Source organism: Elephantulus edwardii, unplaced genomic scaffold, assembly GCF_000299155.1.
Source record: "Elephantulus edwardii isolate Elephantulus edwardi_28Jun2011 unplaced genomic scaffold, EleEdw1.0 scaffold00252, whole genome shotgun sequence".
Lineage (NCBI taxonomy): Eukaryota > Metazoa > Chordata > Mammalia > Macroscelidea > Macroscelididae > Elephantulus > Elephantulus edwardii.
Genome location: NW_006400002.1, coordinates 3,983,788 through 4,006,735, shown reverse-complemented (window position 1 = coordinate 4,006,735; position 22,948 = coordinate 3,983,788). Strand labels below are relative to the sequence as shown.

The following is a 22,948-nucleotide window of genomic DNA, read 5'->3' as shown; positions in this document are numbered from 1 at the left end:
AAACCAGAGATCCTGCAGATGGTGCGGGATAGGGCAGGGTTGAGATCTGTTGTTCACAGGGTCACTATGAGTCATAGTCAACTTGATGGCACTGCCACCAGGACAGAGTAGACCTCCCTGAAAGACATCTGAGGCTATAAATCTTTCCAGAAGCAGACAGCCTCCTCCTTTCCCTGTAGAGTGGCTGGTAGGTTTGAACCACCAACCTTGACTCTACTGAGCCACCAGGATTCTCTCAATACTTATATGACAGAGACTGGAGATATTGGGAATCAGAGTGAATCCTCCTACTTCCAGAATTGAAAGATTAGTCTTATCAACAAATAGTACACTATTAGACAAAGCAGATTACAGTTTCAGGATTTTTTTCATTTGCTCCTAGACAATGGGAGTGGAGGATTTTATCCCACTGTAGTTGAATTGATACCTGTCTCTGCAAAACAGCAGAATAGCCAATAGTCCAAGACTGCAGGTCATGCAGAGGCAGTTTCTATATTTTCTCACACAGAGAGGCTGGTGGGTTCAGAGCATGACCTATAGCAGTTAAGCATTTAACCACTGCACCACTAGGACTCCGGAGGGGAGGGTGAATTAATGACATTCTTTCTCCCTTTTTTTAAAAAAACTTTTCTTTCTCTGATGTGTTCACATTTATAACTGTGATGTGAATATGTTATAATTGTGCATAGGGGAGGGAAGAATTGTGTGCTGGACATAGATACTAAGTGTTTTTGTATGTCACCTTTGCAAATCTGTATATCATGCAAACTATACACTTTCAAAGACGAGAGTGTTGCCTTCAATTGAGATACTGCTGGAAAATTGATCTCTGTCTCTGAAACACTAAATACAGCTCAATAGTCCTGCCAGTTATAGATTCCTGATTTAGGTGTCTCTCTAGGCTTAGGTCTTGATTGATGAGATCTCAAAGGATAGCTCACATTGGAAACAGCTGCACGGAGCCAGCCACCTTGCATGCTGACATGAAGAAATGTCCCCAGATGACATGAAGTAAATTAGCACATAGTCAAAGGGAACTCTTTTGAGACTTGTAACCACTGTTTTCTCAGCAGACCTCTCACCCAGGGGACAACAAAAGAGAGAAAGAGAGAAGATAAAAAGCAGTGGTCTTGTTCCATGTGCGTCCAAAAGGCCAGATATAGTTAGAAAGAACAGAAATCATCTGATCGAACAGATTAGATATTTTAACATCAAGTCCCAAGCCTCAGAAGTAAGCCTGTCTGCTGGCAGACAACCAGTGCTGTCATGTTTAATTTTCAGATTTGGCTGTCAGATCTGGCCCAGTTTGAGGCTGCATGTTTGGTGGGAAGTATTGGCAATAGAAAAGGACATCTGGGGAGAAGGCGTGGGTCCTTGCTCAGTGACTTAACAGCTGCATGGCCATTCACCCTGTTGAGAGTCAATTTTCTCATCTGTACAATAAAAGGGAAAATTGCTGCTCTGCGTGTCTCGTGGGGAGTTGTGAAGACCAAAGGAGATGATGTAAAAGCCGTATGCAAATGACTGGCATAATTATGCTTACAGACAGAACATTGAATCCTTTCTGCCTTGTTCATGCAATTCTTCTCTTAATTTACATACTGTGGATTTTTTTTTACCCCCTCCTTTTTGCAGCAAAACCCTTTTGGGAGTATCATTTTTAGACCTGAAATTTTATATATATATATCTATATCCTCTGGGATAAAGACTCAAATTATGGTGGGGAAAATAGATCCAGGGAGACAGTAGGTGGTGCCCAGGCACAGAGACTGTCATCCTGATATTTCTCTCTTCACTGATCAGTCCAGTTGCCTTGAGTGGATTCTGATGCATGAGTTCCCTGTGTGTCAGTACAGAGCTGTGCTCCGATGGGTTTCCTATGACTGATTTCATAGGAACGTATTGCCAGTTCTTTCTTCTAAGGCTCCTAAATGAACTCAAACCTCCAACCTCAATTAGCAGCTGAACACGTTAACTGCTTGCTTCACCCAGGGACTCCTTTCTAGATGACACTGACATCTGAAATCAGAGACATAGGTCCATTCACATGATGGAATGCTACACAGCATGCAGAAGAAATTATTTTATAAATCACTACCTAACTTGAGAGGGACTGGAGAGCATTATGCTAAGCGAACTAACTCAGTTCCCTAAGGACATATACTGTATAAGACCATTATTGTAGAATGTGTGTGAAGATTAAAAAAGGGGGGAGCAGAGGGCTGAGGATGGGTGGGAGGGAAGTGAGGGTGGCTAATCCCAGAGTTGCATATTTGATGGGTAGAGGGACTTTATGAACTTTGTAAGTAAACTGATATAAAATAAATTTTTTATTTATTTTTTAAAATGTATTTATTTTAATTTTATGCTGGCTTACTTACAAAGTTCATACAATTGTATACCTTGTTTTGTTTTTCACACCAGATCTTTCCCCTTTCCTTTCCCCATCCCTCCCTCCACCCATCAAATTGTATGACCCTATGATTAAGCTCCTGTCCCCCCTTCCCACTCCTCTCATTTGATCCTGTGTACTCCTAATTTTATTTATTTTTTAAAAAAAGGTTCAGCTCACAAGTCCCTGAACTTTTCCTTATTTTCCTGCATCTTCTCGCTCTGGATAGGGACTGGGTTTCTGCCGAACACAACACTTCTAAGCTCTGGGCACAGAATTTATATTTTATATATATCTATGAGAGTAGAAAACAAAGCTTTAGAATTGCTCTTTTATAAGCATTCTCCTTACATAAGGGTTTCTGAAACCACAGATCAGGAGATACCATGTTTACCATGTTTCAGCACATCTGAGATGCATTGATCCAGACACATCATTTTTATGTACTACTAAGAAAGAAAACATTCTATCCATTAAACATGTGCTTCCTCTCTGGTGGCCTAGTGGCAAGAAGCTGCGCTGCAATCCCAAAGGTGGGCTGTTTGAATCCACCAGAAGGAGGGGCAATCTCCTCCTGTACCAGTTGGATTCTATTTGACAGTACACTCATAAACAAAAATAAACTTAGTAAAAAAATTTAAAAAATAAACATAGTGCTCCCTTATTGTGCCAATGTAAGGCATATCTTGATGTCATATGTATTAAAGTATTTTTAAGATGTGTATTTTAGAATAGATGAAATGTAATCTGTTTATAACTGCCCCGAGGGTTTCTCTCTCCTTTTGGCCCTGATGTATTATCAGGTTGGATCCAATGTCTGTTGGAGGAGAACCACTCTCTATAGGGATCTCAGTGACTGTGGGGTTTTTGTTTTCTAAGAAAAGCAGGTCTTTGTTCCATGCTGCCTCTGCCTCTAGGTGGGTTTGAACTTCCACTCTATCAGTTACTAGACAAGCTTGCTAACTCTACTGTACCCAGACTTCATTACTAGAGTAAACCCCAAATCCCACCCAGCCCACAGCCGTTGAGCTGATTTCATCTCTCACCAGCCCTCCAGTGGGTTCCTGCGACTGTAAATCTTTACGGAAGGAGGCTGCCCATCTCTCTTCTTCTTCAGAACAGTGGATTAGATCCACTGGCCTTTAAGTTGCCTGGACAACACTCAGAGAAATAGGCATGAAGAGGCTTACATAATGAAGGGACATCACCTTCCTGAGCTAAATATGACAATTTTCTCAAACACAAGGCAGAAATTCGTGCTCGCTCTAGGCAGAAGGGAGCATGAGGAACAGGGAAATGGAAGTTTCTGTGACAAGGCTTTATCGTTTTTCATTGGCCAGGTCTTACATTTAGGACATCCTTGCTCATCAACTCTAGAGTGGAAACTCCGCCTGTTCTTTAGTTACCTTTCTGCCTCCCTCTGACCCATCAGGATTTCATTTAGACACAACAGCAGAGGAGAGTCACATAGGCAGTAGGTTTCGAAGGATCCAAGGTGGGGAGGGTGGGAGCAGAGGTGTGAGGACGGGCAGGGGAGGTAGACACAGGGCTGCACAATTTGATGGGTAGAGGGAAAGATAAAAGGAAAGATTCGGTGTGCAAAACAATGTATAGGAACTTTGTAAGCAAACCAGTATAAAATAAAAATTTTCTTTAAGAAAAAGAAAATGGATTTCAAGGAACTAGGTCAGGTCCCTTGGTGATGCAAATGGTTTGCACTCCACTGAATGTAGTTGGTGGCACTGAGAAGAAAGGCCTGATGATTGTCTTTGTTCAAGATGCCAGCCAGGAAGCCCCATGGTGCATTCTGATGTGTTACACATGGGGTTGTCAGGCATCCAAGCCAACTCTAATCTCACAGGATTAGAACATGGGTTATGGGAGGAATAGTCCAAATGATTATAATCACTGTATATGCTTCTTAACAACCACTTTGCTGCCAGGTTGCCTTGCTCCCTGACAGGGACCTCAGGCCCCATTACTGTGATGATGAGGGTCAGAACCATTGCGCTGGGCAGGAAGTAGGAGGGAAGGTGTCAACGCACAGCCAGTACTAATGCACATTCACCCACTGTTGTTTCCCTTGCAGTCTGAGTACCACTATGAGTACACGGCGTGTGACAGCACGGGTTCCAGATGGAGGGTTGCGGTGCCGCACACCCCGGGCCTGTGTACCAGCCTCCCCGACCCCGTCAAGGGCACCGAGTGCTGTAAGCAGCCTTCACTCTGTGGGGCCGTCCTGCCCCTCGGCCTTGGCCTCTACCCCAGACCAGCCCCTTCCTGACTGTGTTGTAGAGAATAAGATCTTCCCTTCAGGCAGCCTCTACCCTCCACTCTTGAAATTTTGATGAAGAAATTTTATTTCATGGATACACACTGAGCACTGAATTAGCTTTTTTTAAAAAAAATTAAAAATTCACGTCAGAGGCTAAACATAAGCAACTCCAGCTGTGTGCCACACAGATCTTTCTTCTGTTTGCATTTACTTTCTTTTCTGTCTGTGCATTTCCATCCAATATATGCTCCCTAATCACAATCCGTCATTAGGGACAATTGTGATACATTTTAGATCTTGAAAAAGAAGCCAGAAAAGAGTAATTTCGGAAGCTATAGACCTTTAAAATGCACTAGGCGTCAGTTCAGAGAACAAAAGTCTTCCCTGACTGGTGGATCTGACTGTATGATTAGGAAGGCAGTGAGCAGCTGGGCTGAAGCTCCCATCCTCACCTCTGGGTTGCTGTAGTCACACCTCTGCAATCGAAAGGATTGTTCCTGTGCTGTTCTCTTATGAATGCATGGGAAATAACAATGAAAATCAAGGACTAGAATCAAGGAAGATTTGAAAAGGAACTCGAGGGCCCCTGAACTCTAAAATGGGCTTAGCAAAGTGCCTGATTTAGTTGGTGAGCTAATCAATACTTGATAAAAGGATAAATGGATATTGCCACAGTGGAAAACCGACAGATCTGTCTTCTGTGAATTCTTTCAACTTTCCTGGACTCCTGCTCTGAAAGCACTGAGCAGTGCACATGCTGTGCGGCCCACAGAGATGAATCAAAGGCAGCCTTGGCCTGCAGAAGCTGGAAGCGGGAATGAACACTCACTCACCCATTCATTTTTCCAGCAAGTTTTAATGGAGCTCCTGCTACGTCTGCCTGTGCCAGTCATGGAACCAGCTGTCCCTGGAGGAGTTCTCAGCCTCGGGGGAGGCAGATAGCAATACAGTGTGATAATATGGTGTGACAAAAAAAGGGGATGGTGGGTGCTTATGGACCCAGAACTCCTGGGAGAACCACTTGGACGTGGAAATGTAGGACACATTCAGGGAAGAGCCTGTAGTCTGGGGTGGGGAAAGATCTGCGGTGGTAGATGGAGCCAGGAAGTTGAGTTGGGAGCAAATTGTAAGAGATTTTGGATGCTAGGGTGAGAACTTAATTCTCTCACCAAAGGGATAGAATTGATTATTATTTTTTTTAAAGGAAGAAAGATATAACATCGGGCCAGTGTTTTATAAAGGTAGTTCTGATCACAGAATGAATCAAAACAAGGAACTAGTAAAAAGGACATTTAAAAATATAACAAAGACATTTATAATGGTGGCTGAATTATCAAGTCAGGATGATATCAAATAGCATTGAGATTATCATGGCAGTGAAACCAGAAAGGAGAAGACAGATGCTGGAGGGACGGAAGAACATTCCAGGCTGTGCACAGTTCCGAGGGTCCACACAGCAGACCCTGCCTTCTTGACCCGGAGCCTCTGCCTGGGAGAGTGGACCATCAGAGGCAAACCAAAGTCCTCCAGCAAGTCCCTGAATCTTAGTTCTCTTTTTAGTACAGCTCTCTTGAGATTTAACTCACATACCATAAAATGTATCATTTTAATGTGTACAATTCAGTGGGTTTTAGTCTGTTCACAGAATTGCGCAGCCATCATCACTGCCAAATTTCAGAACATCAGCCCAGAAAGCAAGTTTGCAGCCATTAGCCATCTCTCCCCACCCTTCCTGCCTCCAGCCTCCAGCATCTTCAAATGTCTTTGCTATCTCTGTGGATTTGCTTATTCTGGATATTTTGTGGAAATAGAATCATACACTTTACACCACAGCCCTTTTTTTTAATTAACGTTTTCATTAGTGTCTTCATAGATCCTGGAGCATCAAGATGATTCATTTTACCATACTATAGGATATTTTAAATTTTTTTGGTTTATATAATACATATTTTCAAATTGCTATCTTTATTATCAACTTTTTATCTTTTACATTTTTTATTCTATTCCATTTATTTATTGATTGATTGAGATTTTAATGAAAGTTTATAGAGAACTTGAATTTCCATTCATTCACTGTTGCACATTTTTCTCCCTACACCCCCCAACCCCCCACCACACACACACACACACACACACACACACACACACACACACACACACTCTCCCCATTTGCTTTTCTCTTTGGAAAGAAAAAAATTCTTTCATTGTTGTACAGCCTCCCTCCCCCAGTCCACTTTACTCTGCAGCTCTTATTCTGAACGTAAATCTTAATCAGCCCACTAGATCCCAGTCTGAAGTTTCCCCTGTTAGGATCCCAGCGCCCTTCCTCTTCTGGGGCTCGGGCGTTCTCACAGCCGCTCTCTGTCCCCACTCTTTGCCAGCCTTCTCTTGCAGCGCCGGGGAGTATCTGGATATGAAGGACCAGTCGTGTAAGCCCTGTGCCGAGGGCCGCTACTCCCTGGGCACTGGCATCCGCTTCGACGAGTGGGATGAGCTGCCACATGGCTTCGCCAATCTCGCCACCAACTTGGAGATGGAAGTCGGCATCACCGAGTCCATAGAGAACTGCACCTCGTGAGTCCTCCCTCCGACCCAGGAAGGGGCTGCGGGGGGTGGGGGGGTGGGCTCGGACAGTTCCTCCACTGCACAGCACCCAGAGTTGGGCAGGAGGAGGGGGAGAGGGAAAGCTTTGAGCTTCACTACAGTGAAGACTGGAAAAGGTCCGGGCTGCTCACTCAGACCTCCACCACTGCCCACCCCCCTCACTGATGGAGCTCACCAGAGACTGACAGGCGCTTTTGAGAAGTACAAGCACAGGGGTCCTATTACAGAATTTCAGATCCACTGCCTTATGGAAAAAGCTGGGTATTTCCCTGACTTCAATAGTACCTTCTAAAACTGGCTCTTCCAAACTTGAGTTCATGGGTTTAGGAGGGTGGGTGGTGGGATGAGAACAGACCAAAGAGCTAACAGTTAAGAGCGGCCTGGCCCAGAGACCCTGAGAGAAGGAAACTTGTCTGCTCAGAAGATCTCTGCCAGCAATTGAACAACTCAGCTTGGAGAACTGGGACCCTAGCTCAATCACCTCATTGCATATTTAAATCCAGTGACAGGAATTAAATGCTATGGGGTTTTTAAGTCCCTGGTGGTGCAGACAGTTAGCACGCTTGGTTGCTAACCAAAAGACTGCAGGGTGATCCCACCAGAGGTCTTTTGGAAGAAAGGGCTGGCAATTCATTTCCAAAGTCCATTGAAAACCCTACGAAGCAGTTCTATTCTGACACATATGGGGTCTCCATGAGTCAAAATCAGCTCAACAGCAACTGGTTTTCCATGTGCCGGGCACTAGGCTGGAGACTTTCTGTTCAGTGTCTCCCACAATCCCATTCACAAGAACTCTGTGAAATAAAAGTTGTTGTTCCTCATTACACAGATGAGGACGTGGAGGCTCAGAGAGGTTGTGACTTGCCCTCTGTTACCTAACTTGTAGCTGGTGAGATTGAATTCAAACCCTGCCCCATATTTTCTACTGCCCCTTGCTTCCTGCCACCTTCAAATGGCTTTTGTTAAGTGCAAGGCAATGTTGAGAGCTGGGGAATACAGGCGAAGGGTAGAAAGATGTAAAAGGCAGTCATATTTTGCTCTTCATTAAATATTGACTGTGAATGACGGAGGAAAGTAAATGAAAGTTCTTCTCATTCTGAGCACTCAAATGCCTGAAAAAGACTTCATAATTGTATTACACTTGGATTCCTAAAAGGAGCATTGGCTTCTCCCATTCCTATACTCAAGTCTAGATGTGCAATTGTCTGAGTCAAGCAGCAGGCATTTAATAGTTCCATTTTAATGTTATTTTAGAGTCAATTTTATGTGTTGCAATCATTATTAGCACGACAAGGTCAGGCTTAGTCTTGAAGACAGAGATAAAATGGGAAGAAATTAGAGCTGAAAGGAGAAGGAAATTGTGGGTGAAGACAGCCAGCCCCCACCAAAGTCCTAATAGAGAATGTGATTGGCTTTGGAGGAGCTGTGAGCCCAGCTTCTTCCATCATTTCCTCCTGTACAAAGAAATCATTTCCCTCGGGTTTTCACTTAGAGTCCAAATATCATTATCTTCCTACCAGGACGCCTGTGGGCCCCTTAATAACACATCTCAGGGAGGCAAATGTCCTTCCAAGATGGGACACAGTATTTCAGGTTCTGAGCTCAAGGAGTGTTGGATCCCAAGACATCTCTGGGAGGGCAGGAAAGGATGCTTCTCCACCTGGAGAGGTTTTGTGGTTTCCCTGTCATTCCTCAGAAAATAACTGAGTTGGTGACAAGAACTCAAACATCTGCCTTTTCTGTTAAACTGTCTGTTTACTTGAGTCCACCCTTACTGCCTTCGATCTGACTCAAGTCATTGTCACCCCCAGACTGTTCTGCCACAGAATCTTCTGCCTTGTCGCGGCATTCACTCCCAGCCACCTCCAGGCCACTGTCCATTCAACAGCTAGATGGAAAGTGCATTTCCAATCACAGTACCTTCCATGAAATGTCATTGATTCCTATTGTTCTTTTACAATACAGTGCTTTTCCCATGGACTGTAAGATTCTTCCACCTGTTCTCTATCCTCTGTCCATTTCTCCAGTCTTTTCAAATTCCTTCTCAACAGTCATGAAATCAGGAGTCGTATTGCACTGGGGAAGTCTGCTTGAGGATTAAGGTATGCCTGATTCAGATTATGGTCTTTTCAATCACTTGCTATGGATCTGAGAGTAAGACAATGAATAAGAATGACAGGGGAACTGATGCCTTTGAGCTGTGGTGTTAGAGAAGAGTACTGAATGTTCTGTGGATTGCCAAAAGAACAGTTAGCTACGTCTTGGAGAAGGTGCAGCCAGAGGCTCTTGGAGGCAAAGATGATAAAACTTGGTCTCACATACTTTAGACATGTTGCAAGAGGTTTTTCTTTTGAGAAGTGCATCGTGCTTGGGAAGGTTGAGGGACAGCAAAAAAGAGGATGCCCCTCAATCAGGCGGACTGACACAGTGACTGCAGCTGTGGGCTCAAGTGTGTCAAAGAGGGTGAGGATGGCACAGGATAGAACAGGGTTCAGATCTGTTGTTCACAGGGTTGCTATGAGTTGTACTCAACTCGATGGCACCTAACAACAATTGTTATCCCATTTGTTTATTGTGTTCCAGCTGCATTGACCACCGTACTCTCCCACTCCTCGGGGTCACTGAACACACTCTTCTTTTATTCTTCTTTTCCCATTTTCATTTTATTCATTTTCACTCATTCCTCAACTCTCATCCCAAGCATTACTGCTTCTTTAGCCTGCAGATTCCAATTACACGTTCTTGTATCATCTTATGTCTCCCTTTTATGTCCCTTTCTATAGTCATGTCCCTTATTACAGTTAACAATAAAGGATCCCTATTGACACATTGGTTAAATACTCGCCTGCTGAGTGGAAAGCCATGGCTCCATGGCTCAACCCCAGCACCCATTCCACAGGACAGAGATGTGGCAGCCTGCTTCTGTAAAGACACGCGGCCTTGGAAACCCTTTGGAGCAGTTCTTCCCTATCCTGTAGGGTTGCAATGAGTCAAAATTGACTCATGACAGTGGGCTTCGTTTTTTAATTATTATTAGATGGTTACTTGTGTTAGCAGTTGTGAGGTTTCTTTGTTCCCAGGTAGAAACAAAATTCAAGCTCCAAAAGAGAAAGGGTGAGGTCTGTATTGTCCATTGCCACTTCTCCTGAGTGCCCAACACAAAGTGGACAGGAAAAAAAATAATTGAGAACAAAACAGATCAGCCTACAAGGTGGAATCCTGAGCTTCTAGGGGATCATGCATGGCTCAAAGTCTTAGTAGGCAGAAGTATCAGGGTGAAGGTGCTGGAAACAAGAGATTGAGATAATCCAGAGGGAATGGGAGGAGAGACCATTACAGAGAAGATGTATATTAGTGGAAAAAGCAACACCAGAATCTGTGTAACAGAATACTGTATAAACATGAAAGTGAGAATGAAAGAACAACATAAACATTAAAGCGACCTGAAATAAGCAAATATAGCTAGATACACACAGCTGTTGTGTACCATAGAGTCAGAAATGATCCATAGCTGACCCTCCAGTGAGTTTTCAGAAGTAGTTAATCACACAGGAGGAAATTGCATATCCTTCTCCCGTGGAGCATCTGGTGGCATTGAACCACGTGCTTTTGGGATTGCACACAGCTTCTTGCCACTAGGCCACCAGAGCTCCACATATACATATATATATATATAGTTAGTTAGCTGCATTGCCATGGAATTGGTTCCAAATCATGACAACTTTATTGTACAACAGAAATGATGACGGATATACTTAATTTCTCTTTTGTGGCTAATGTGTCAATCTCTCTCACTGAGAATTTCCTTCATTTCTGCCTGATGTCCTTTTCTAGTGACCTTTCCTGAGGCCCATACACACCAACATTTGTTAGCAATTGCTACAATGAATGAGGGCAGGACTTACTGCTTCAGGAATGCTGGCAGTCTGTTGTTGATGTTATTTGTAGGTATTATTGAGCCAAGTACAACTCATAGCGACCCTGTGCATAGGAGGTATAAATCTTGTCCTTTCCTGTGCCATCCTCATCATCTCTGACATACTAGAGCCCATTGCCATGGTCACTGTGTCAATCCATCTCATTGAAGGTCATCCTCTACTATGCTGACCTTCCCACCTATCCAAGCATGATGTCCTTCTCCATGGAATAGCCTCTCCTAACAACATGCCCCTGGTATGTGAGATAAAGCTTTGTCATTCTTGCCTCCAAGGAGATGTACTTTCAGAGTCGTTCTCCAGAGCTGTACTCTGGCTGTACTTTCTCCAAGACACATCAGTTAGTTCTTTTGGCAGTCCGTGAGATATTCAGAACTCTTCCCCAATACTACATCTCAAAGGCATTGATTTCTCCTCTGTAATCCTTATTCATTGTCCATCTCAAATGCATAAAAAGAGATTAAAAAGACCATGATATGGGTCTCTAAACTGACATCATTGTTCCTCTGTACTTTGGTGAGATCCCTGATAGCAGGTTTTCTCAATGGAATATATTTTTTGATTTCTTGGCTGCTGTTACTAAGGATGCTGACTGTGGATCCAAAAAGATTAAATCATTGACAATTTTGATCTTTTCTCCATCTATCATGATGTTGCCTATCAGTCCAATGGTGAGGATTTTTGTCTTCTTGATTTTGGGATGTATTCCATATGGAAGGCTGTAGACTTTGATCTTTTGCAGCCTTTCAAGTCCTTATTTCAGCAAGCAAAGTTGTGCCATCTGCATAATGCAAGTTGTTGATGAGTCTTTCTCCAACCCTGATGCTACTTTCTTCATAAAGTCCAGCTTCTTTACTGATTTGCTTAGCATACAGGTTGAATAGGTAAGGAGGAGAGATACAGCCCTGACATACACCTTTCTTTAATCATGCAGTGTTTTCTTGCTCTGTTCAGACACAATTACACACATGGAGAACATAATTAATGTCATTGAATTATACATGTAAAAATGGCTTAATTGATAAACACTTTCTTCTTTTACTACTCTAAAAATGAGAGACATCTCAAACATTGGAAACATTTGAGTTTGTCTGTACTGTTTCTTCTTTTTCTCATGAACTTGAGGCACAGTGTCATACAGAGTGAACAGGGCTAGGAGTCACAGTACCTACATGGCCAGTTATGCAAGAATCATGGTGAAGTGACGTGAGTATAGGTCTTTCACAGCTAAATGGCCTTGCACAAGTTTGCTAACTGCTTCTGTGCCTCAGTTTCTTCATCCTAGACTGGAAGATAAGGAGAACAGTCTCTCATGGTTTGAAATGAGGATTAAATGAGGTGGGGGTTGTTGCTGGCTGCTATCAAGTCAGTTCTGACTCACAGCAGCCTCATGTTTGCTCAGTACAACTGTGTCCAGAAGGCTCTCAGTGGCTGGTTTTTGGAGGTGTGGTGCCCGGCCTTCCTTCTGATGCACCTCTGGATGGACTTAAACCACCAGCCTTTTGCCTAGTAGTCAGACTGGTAGCCATTTGTGCCACCAAGAGACCTAAATGAGGTATCACTTGTAAAGAATTAAAACCGTGTTCACACTAGGAATGGATTGGATACAATACATGGTTATTATTGAGTTTAAGGTAATCTTCATCAAGGACAACTTCATTAAGGACAACTCAAGAAAAAAACAAACAAAAAAAACACCAAAAAACCCCCCCACCAGAGCTGTGGTTGCAAATGTAAGTCACTTCTGGCATCCTTTTAATAATTCATCAAATGTAAGGAGTTATTTATAGCTGATTCTGTGTAGCACATCAGCATTAAGTGTCATCTACTTCAACAAGGAGAAATCAATGCTATTTAGGCTAGCCAGGGTATTTTGGAGAGTTCAGCTTAGGTATTTTTGCTATGTCCCCATTTATGAGAATAGCATCTGTTGAGGAGTAGATTCAGCATTGAGATACTAGCCATAAAGTTAGCAGTTCAAATTTACCAGCTATTCTGAAGGAAAAATATTATAATCATCTACTTCCATAAAGAGTCATTCAAAACCCAACTTATGGTCATCTTGTTCCTGACTCCTAGTCAGAACCACCTTATAGGGATTGACCCTTCATCAGCTTTCCAAGGCCATAAATTGTAACGGGAGGAAATCACCCATCTTTCTCCCTTCGCGCCACTCACTGGTGAATGCAAACTGCCAAAGACACTCAGCCTCGTAGAGCAGCCCACCAGTGCTCCCTCCACAGAGAGACCCCACGGCGCAGTTCTAGTCTGTCCTGGAGTCACTTTTTGTTCAGATTGGCTTAATATCAGTTGGGTTGGGGTTTTTGTGGTGTTACTTGTTTTGTTTCATTTTTAATTGAAGAGCTAGCTGTAAATATCATAATTTGGAAGCAGGAGTGGCACCCACTTCTAAACCACATGCCTCCAGAAACTCTATGAACTTTGATAAATGTCACTAGTTATAGACAGGCTTGAGGCCTTTTGTTCATAGGGTCACTATGAGTCGTGCTCGACTCAATAGCAGTCAACAATAACAAATATCTTACTTTTCTGGCAAATACAGGGAGAAGTATTTGGACTCTTTTCAGGGCTCAGTTTCCTTCTGCCCTATCATAGGGTCATTGTGAGTGAGAATTGACTCAGTGGCAGTTGTGTTGGTTTTTCGGTGTTGAAGAGCTGGAAGTACCGTGTTATTCTGGCCAACATGGGAGAAACATGTGGACTAATTTCAGGTTCCCTTCGGTGGTTATTACTAAGTAATTGGAGACCTGGACTAGTCTCAGGCAAAACAGTGAAATAGTGGGATTGTTATTTGATCCCCACTTTGACACTCATCTACATAATCCAGAGTACTGTGTGCCAGCCGTGTGTTTAGTCCTGGGGATACATACAATCCCTCTGTCCAACTTCCTCTCTCACCCTGGGCCTTCCCATGTACTGTTTACTCTTCCAGGGACACATTTCTTTCTTCTGTTTAATTCTTACTCTTGCCTTAGGATAAATGTTACCTCCTCTAGGAAATCCTCCTTGAGTCCTTTATCTGCCTCTACTGTATGAACAAGCTAACTGCAGCCTCAACCTTCCCAGCCTCCTTAGGTCAGCCAGAAGACAGATACTTAAGTAAGAGTTAAATTATTATCAGAAGAGGAAACCAAAATTGCAAATAAATGAAGAAGGGATATTTAATCTTAGCATCAGGGAAATAAAACTAAAAGTACAACGAGACATGACCTCATACCACATCAGATTGGCAACAGCATTAGAATCTGATGGTTCCAAGTTTGGGGGGGATGTGAAGCACCAGGAACTCTCTGGTGCTGCTGGTGGGGGCTAAATTTGAGACCACAGTGGCAATAGCTGGTTCAGATGGAGGTTCACATTCCCTCTCACCCAGCTCACTTCTGCTCCCAGGCCTCCTACTCAGAAAGGTACACAAAGAGATAGGAGTAAGAGTGTGTATAGTGGAGCGTACGTAAAGGTAAACAATCAAAAAATATGTAGATGTCCATCAGCAAGTAATACATAAACAAAGATGGTAGAAATTTCTGTTGTTGTACTTGTTAGGTGCTATCAAGTCAAATATGATTCATAATCAACCCTATAAACAACAGATCTGAACCCCGTCTTATCCTCTACCCTCTTTATGATTGCCAACACACTTGGGTCCATTGCCTCAGTCACTGTGTCAAACCATCTGGTTGAGGGTCTTCCTCTCTTTTGCTGACCTTCCACCTTTCCAATCATGAGATCCCTTTCCAAGGAATGCCCACGACTAATAACATGCCCAAAGTATGTGAGATGAAGCTTCGCCATCCATACCTGTAAGGAATACCCTTTTCCCAAGACATGGGTGTTTATTCTTTTGATAATCTGTGAGATATTCAGTACTCATTGATTATTCTCCTGTCATCCTTGGGTCATTGTCCAGCTCTCAGATGCCTAGCTGGTGATTGTAAAGGCCATGACTTGAATCAGGCACATATTAGTCTTCAAACTGACATCAGTGATCTTCAGTATTTTGGAGAGGTTGCTGACTACAGACTTTCTCACTTCAGTATGTCTCCTGATCGCCTGACTACTGGTACAAATAGTGTTGATTGTGGATCCAAGTAAGATGAAGTAATTGACAACTTCAGTCTATTCTCCATTTTTCATGATATTGCCATTGGCCCAGTGGTGAAGAGTTCTGTTTTCTGGTGTTGAAATCTATTCCATATTGAAGGCTATAGTCCTTGATCTTCTACAGCAAACACCTCAAGTTCTCCTCAGTTTCAACAAGCAAGGTTGTGTCATCTGCATAAATCAGATTGTTGATGATTCTTCTTCCAGTCATAATATCCCATTCTTCTTCATAAAGTCCCACTTTTCAAATTATTTGCTCCACATAGAGATTGAAGAAATATCGAGAAGGGTACAGCCCTAAAGCACACCTTTCTCTAAACCACGCAGGGTTCCCTTGCTCTGTTCTGACAACTTCTTGGTCTAGGTATAGATTTCATATAAGCATAATTAAGTGTTCTAAAATTCTCATTCTTCTCAATGTTAGTCATTGTTTCATAGTATCCACACAGTCAAATGCCTTTGCATAGTCATTAAAGTACAGAGAGACATTCTTCTGGTATTCTTTGTTTTCAGTCAAGATCCATCTGACATTGGCATTTATATCCTTGGTATCACAGCCTCTTCTAAATCCACCTTCAACTTCTGACATTTCTCTGTCCATTGTTCAAGCCATTGCTGGATGATTTCAGCAATATTTTGCTTGAATGTGATAGTAATGATATTATTTAATAATGTCCACATTCTGTTGGCAGGGCGATTAAACGACATGCTATGTGATTGAAGCAGAGAGAGTAGGCAAGGCATTTGGACTCTTAAGAGCAATGGGGGTCAGTGGTTTGATAGTGGGGTTTGGTGAGGTCAGATTCAGTTTTGGTGGACCTCTCTGATCATGATGTGTAGAAAGGACAGGAGAGAGCATGGGTGCGGGGAGATGAACTAGGAGGATATTCATAGGGATGATTATGAGCTGAGTGCTTGGGCAACTTCGGCAGGGAGTCCTATTTGAAAAATATTAGGAGGTAAAATAGCTGTGGCTGGTCTGATTATGTCTGCAGTTCTCTTGATTTCTCCTTTTCCACCAAAGCAGTTACCTATAGCATCTTAAAGCAGTCATTTCTGGTAAATAGACTGCCTTAGACTGGACATCCAAGTACTAAAGAAGAGCTATGCCTACCGATTTTGAGGACGTTTTGAGAAAGCTTTTAAGCGGGGCAGGCGTGGGTTTGAATCCCAGCTCTCCCATCTTCGAGCTGCATGATACTGGGCAAGGTAACCCCCAGCCTGGTGTCTCCTCACTGAATAAATGGGGAGGGAAGAAGTTAAGAAGTGTCAAACAATCAGTCCAATACTTGATAGAAAGCAATCAATAAATGTTACCCACATCCACCTGACATGCCATGACATGCCATTTGTTTCTGGGTAGTTGTGCAGAATGGGGGGGGGTGAGGGGGGAAGCCTTTATTCCTCTTATCAGCTGCATCCTGGGAGTCTTAATCTGCCCTTGAACTTCTTTTATGATCATTTTCCCCAGTTTTGGCATGTGAATCACACATCTGGAACTCTCCCAGGGACACGGGGCTGAGCAGAACCTGAAAGCATTATTTTGTGCCAGCTGGGTGGGCTGTGCTCCTGCCCTCGACCCCTTCCACCCAAATCCTGTTCCCTCACAGGTCCAAATGGGTCCCTCGGGGTGACTACATCGCCTCCAATACGGACGAGTGCACGGCCACCCTGATGTATGCTGTCAGCCTGAAGCAGTCGGGCACGGTCACCTTTGAGTACTACTATCCAGACAGCAGCATCATCTTCGAGTTCTTTGTAAGCTCCGATCTGAGGGGGAGGGTGAAGTGCTCACACTCTCAGAGGCTCAGACTCATCTTCAGAAGTCAGATGTACAGTTCTGCTGGGGAAACTGCACAGAGGTTTCCCTGCAGGTTAGCTGGGGCTTCAGGAGGAAAAGAGAAGAGGTAGCTGTTGAAGGGCTCTGAGGAAGAAGAGGAGAGCCAAACCTTTCTAAATGTTTGTTCTGCTCAGACATGAAAGTAGCATGTAAACTTCTGGTTACAAGTGATTGTGTGTGTGTGTGTGTGTGTGTGTGTGTGTCTGTGCACAAACATTTTGTTATTTGTAAAAACTGGCTAAGGGATTCCAAGTTTGGTCCTTTAAGGGACTCTGTAAATAAAGGAAATGCTGTGGTTTCTCTCAAGCGGTGGAGTATGGGTTATTGCTCCTGTGACTTGACCCCCATGGACCACCAGAAGGGTCCTCTGGGGAGTTGGAGCTGTGTGGAGTGAGGAACTCCTGTCCTCAGAAAGCTGGGACTGATCCTAACCTCCTGCTGCCCCAGGTGCAGAATGACCAGTGCCAGCCCAGTGTGGACGACTCCAGGTGGATCAAGACCACAGACAAAGGATGGGAAATCCACAGTGTGAGTATCATGACTTCTCCTTCCTGGGAACTCCAGAAAAGGGTGAAGGGATTTGCTCCACAGAATGCTCCCCCCTTGTCTGGGCTTCCACCCCTCTGGCCCTGGAGTACGTATGGGCTGTGACTTGAAGAGGATGCCATGGACTCTTTGAGGTTCTGGAGTATGGGATGTAAGCTGATTTGCTGCTCCTATAATATGACCCCCAGAATTAAGAACTTCCTAGCTTTAAGGACCAAGTGTTTTGGACATGGAAGATGGGTGACCAGGACCAGAGAGAGGAGTGAAGAGATGTCAGTTATGTCGTCGTTGGCACCCTGAGGCCCTCTCTGGTCTTGCCATTAGAGATACTGTTGGTACATATGGCTAAAGGAGTAATGGCAGGGACGTGAGAGGGTCATAGAGGAGGCTTAGAAGGACAGAGGGAGAATGAGATGCGAGAAAGGCCAAACTGAGGGCTTGAGAGGGAGGTTCAGGATAGACCCTGTGGCACAGGCTTTAAGAGAAGGGATCCTGATGAGAAGCTGCTGCTCCATTGGGTCAGGGATAACTGTCTCTGCTACAACGCTAACTCGTCGTGTGTGTGCATTTTAGTCTTCCTTATTTTATTGTGATTTTAATGGAAATTTTTATGGAAAAGTTTATTTTCATTCATTTCACTGTTGCAAATGTTTTTACCTCATCCCTTTCCTACACCTAGTTCACTTTCTTTAAAAAAAAAATTCTTTCATTGTTGCACTCTTTCCTCCATCCTCCCCTCTCCTCCAGTCCACTTTGCCAGGCACCTCTTATTCCAGACTGTTCTCATACATATAATACCTAACATATATTCCTTTTAAATAGTTACTCCCCTCATCTGTTCCAATGCTGTGTTCATTATCTATCCACTCTTTTCCTATTCTCCCTCTAACCCCCCATGTCAGTCTTGCTTTAGCATAGTGGTGTTATGCAGTATTTGTCCTTATGTGACTGAGGTATTTCCCCCATCATAATTTCTTCTAGGCTACACCCCCCCTGCCCCCCATTGTGTAATGTTTTAGAAGTTCATAGTTTTTCAGTGCTACATAGTATTCCATTGCATGAGTGTACCATAGATTTTCAATCCATTCTTTTGGAGATGGGCACTGATGATGTATTGCTTCCAACTCTTTGCTATAAACATGAGTGTGCATACATCTATTTGAGTCATGTTTCTTTATAGTATATTCCCAGTAGTAAAATTACTGGGTTCAATGGGATTGCTATTTCCATTGGTTTCACACTTCTACAGTCCCACCAGCAGTGAATAAAGTTTCCAATCTCTCCACAACCTCACCAGCATTTGTTGTTTGCTGCTGTGTGTGCATTTTAGATGGAGCTAAATCGCGGCAACAACGTCCTGTATTGGAGAACCACAGCTTTCTCAGTATGGTCAAAGACACCCAAGCCTGTGCTGGTGAGAAACATCGCCATAACAGGTACAGAGAGAGGCCACTCATCTCGGGTGTACGGCTGACTTCCATTCCCTTGACATTGAGCGCTGATGGGGAGCCAGTCCCAAGGTGAGTCCGCCTCGAGGCCCAGGCCTTGCTTCCCCATCTGTTCTTCTCCACTAGGAGTGGCCTACACTTCAGAATGCTTCCCCTGCAAACCCGGCACCTACGCGGCCTCTCAGGGCTCCTCTTCCTGCAAACTCTGCCCAGTGAACACGTACTCAAACAAAGGAGAAATGTCTTGCCATGAGTGTGACCACGACAAGTACTCAGGTATATTTCTGAAAATGTTAAGAGTTTGGTGGGGCTTGCCACCCACAAAACCAGAAAGTAGTGCTATCCTTTCAGCCAAGAGGAAGGTGATCATTCTTAAACCGTTCCTCTGACACATTTGCGGATTTTTTTCTTTAATTGAAATTAAAAATTTTGTGTACAAAGAGTTAGCATTGTTTCTTTTGTTAAATAGATGTTTTGGCTAATACATTCAAAATGGTTCATTGAGTCAACTTGATGAAACCTATATGCTTTGCCAGTTGACAGAAACATGGGGGCTCATCTTGATGTTGTATTTCCGGGTCAGGCCAGATGGGTTTGAGCACATGTGATGACAGTATGGCCTCAGTAGATCCACTGGTCACCCATCTTGCTTTAAGAGACACTCCACATTAAATGGCAACTCTGGAGGATTCTTAGCATTCCATTGTACATCCAATTGGAAAAATTGAAAGGAAATCTGCCAGTCAGTATTTATCAAGTGCCTACCTCCTGGGTCCTAGTGCTTCGAATACATCAATTAAAAAAAAACAGACAAAAGATCCTCACACTCATGGAGTTTACACTCTAATGGTGAAAGGCAAAGGGTAGACAGTAACAATAATGGTAAAATTATCATGATCACACGGGGAAGGCATGAAGACAGCTCCATGTCAGGGGTTAGGAAAGTGAGGAAATAGGTTGCAATGTATTTTTCTTATAAGCCCTAAATATTTTTCTTAATATATTTTAAAGTTATTATTCATAATCATTATAACAGGTCAAAAATGTCTGTTTTGATCTATGACAACTAGTTTTTAAGGACCATGAAACTGTGTTATTGATAAGCAAAACCCTTTGAGAGCAAGGGCTGAGGATGGAATTTATAGTCGTTCATCAACCTGGGAATCCACTGAATTTAAAGCAAGCATTTTCAGGAAATCCAGGCTTTCTTGGAGTAAATTTGAAAACCACTGCTCTAAGGAAAGTCCAGGCTTTCTTGGAATAAAGTTTGAAAACCACTGCTCTAAGGGAGTAGGAAGGGACAGCAGAAAGTGGCCTAGATAGCAGAAAACAGGTCCTGGATAGCATTCTAAGGCACCTCTACTTGAGAAACTGGACTTGATTATTTGAGGGCGTTTTAAGGGACAGCAGAGCTCCAGTTATAGTTGAACAGAGTCCCAGAGGCTCCTCTGCTCAGGCAGCCCAGTGGTTAGGACAGAGGCCAATCTCCAAGCCAGGTTCCGGGACAAACAAGTGAGAGAGAAAAACTCACCTCCCATGCAAACATTCATAACTATTCTATTTATCCATTCTCACACAGAAGACTTTAAAGCAGTAAGATAGTTTTTATGAATATGAAATGTTGTACATAGGGTCGCTATGAGTCGCAAGCTATGACGGCACATAACAACAACAACAACATTATAAAATTGCTAGCACTAGTAGGTATTGTAGATAATGTGCACACAGCCCTTTCTCAAGCACACCCTGCATCTGTATACAGACAGGCCAATACTCCGCACAGGTGGTATAGTCTCTGTTTGCTCGGCCTAGACAGCCCATTGACCTTGTGAACTGCTTATTTCTACACCATTCCTAAAACAAAAGTCCTATTTATCTACACAGATCTTGCCAAATGAGTGTAGTTTTCAGCAAGAACAGGAATGTTTAGATTTATGGGGAAGTTTTTATCTATAAGTTTAAATTCCTGTTTGTCCACTTGAATTTCTTATCCTGCCCTCCCCTCTCCCCCACCCCACCTGTAACAATAGCAGCCTTTGTTCCTTAAGTCTCTGGCTCTCTCTTGGGCCCAGCGGTGTGCAAGGGTGGCAAGGAGCCAGCACTTGGCAAGTTGATTCTGCCAAAAACTACCTAAAAGTGTTTTGATCAATTTTATGTAAATAACTTGTTAACTAGAAAGTTATTATGAAAGTGTTAGTTTGGGAGTCTGAATTCTTGCATTCTCTACTTCTACTGATTCCTCCAGTCTGTCCCTTTGACATAATTTTCATTTTGAAGAACCTTGTCTTTGTTATCTAGTGCTGCTTTATCAGGGATACCACAAATAGACGGCTTTCACAGTCAGAATTTTATTCTCTGTTTGGAGGAGGAAGTCCAAATTCAGTGTGCCAGTCGTAGGGGAAGTCCTCTTCCCTTTATTTGTTCTAGAGGAAGATCCATGTTTCCTTGGACAACTCTGCATATTTTCTTCTTCCCGAATTCAGGAGCTTCCCAGCACAGAGACACTCCATTCCTCCTGGTGATTCTTTCTTAGTGGTACTGAGGGCCCCCCTTTCTGCTCACTTCTCTCTTCTTTTATCTCTCCTAAGACAAAAGGTAATGCCAGTCATGCTACAGGGAAACTCCCCTTACATCCCGGTGTTACATCTCACCCTTAATTCTCTAACCACTGGTTGGTTTATCAGATCTTGAGAGGCTGTTATAAAACCTCTACATTATATACACATATTTTGGGTGGACACAGTTTAATCTGTGACAAACATGATCAGCTCATTGATTACCTTTTTAGCTTGTGATGTAAGAGTCACATTCATCTGGGGCTTGACAGGGTCCATGGGTGACTGGGGAATCCCAGAGAAGGTGATGAGAGCCTGTAGTGGAACAAGTGATTATCCATTTAGCAAATATATCCTGAGTGCCTACCATGTTCCAGACTCTGATCTTAGTGTTGAGCTACAGCTGAACCAGCTCTGGACACTGCCCTTCCACTTATATGTGTAAGAGCAGAATGTAGCTATATATAACCTAAGTACATCATGATGCAGGGGGTACTGGGGTAGGAGTGCTCAATGTAATATGTAGTGGAATAAATCAAAACAAAAAAAATAAAAAGGAACGTAGTTACTCTTTTTGGGAGAGAAAGGAAAGGATTCAGTAACTATAATTGTTAGGCTTGATAAGCTGAGTTTTGAAGAATTGATTATTTTATGGGGACAGGACTTTTGTAAAAGAATGTGAGCCTAGACCAGAAGGCTTCGAGACCTGGGGATAATCCACAGCTGGAGTTGTGGTAGCAAGAAGCAGCATCCGAAGCTAAGAGGCAGGCAGGGAGCACAGTATGGCGAGCCCTTTCTGTGCCAGTGCTACAAGTTACCATTATCGGAGGCCATTAGATAGTTTTGTTGTTTTGTTGTGGTTTTTTTAAAATTTTTTTTTTGCAGAAGTTTTGGATTTCCATTCATTCATTGCCGCAATTTTCTCCCTGCCCACCCCTCCCCACCAGCTCGCTTCCCTCTCCGAAGAGAGGGGGAAAAAAATTCCTTCATTAGTATACATCCCTTCCCCCCACCCCCCCCACCCCGAGTACACTTCTCCATGCAACCTTAATTCTGGATTCCTGTGCTAACCATAATACTCAATCATATATCACTTCTAATCTGTCCTTTCCCTCATCTGCTTCAATTCAATATAAATAATTTATCCAGTTTTTTCTGTCATACCCCCACCCTGATGTCAGACCCATTCAACAACAGTGGCATCATGCAGTATTTGTCCCTTTGTGACTG

General features: G+C 43.2%; 1 protein-coding gene across 3 annotated transcripts in view; it reads left to right on the top strand.

Annotated features, from left to right (window-relative positions):
* KIAA1324 (KIAA1324 ortholog) overlaps nucleotides 1-22,948 on the top strand; it is a 115,495-nt gene that overhangs the window by 60,536 nt on the left and 32,011 nt on the right. Inside the window, exons 2-7 of one of the 3 annotated variants that reach the window (XM_006899339.1) lie at nucleotides 4,483-4,603; nucleotides 7,050-7,242; nucleotides 16,940-17,087; nucleotides 17,617-17,697; nucleotides 19,046-19,151; nucleotides 19,290-19,439. In XM_006899339.1, coding sequence (XP_006899401.1) covers nucleotides 4,483-4,603; nucleotides 7,050-7,242; nucleotides 16,940-17,087; nucleotides 17,617-17,697; nucleotides 19,046-19,151; nucleotides 19,290-19,439 — 799 coding nt within the window. The remainder of the gene's footprint in view (nucleotides 1-4,482; nucleotides 4,604-7,049; nucleotides 7,243-16,939; nucleotides 17,088-17,616; nucleotides 17,698-19,045; nucleotides 19,152-19,289; nucleotides 19,440-22,948) is intronic. The other 2 variants (XM_006899341.1, XM_006899340.1) reach the window with 2 other exon arrangements.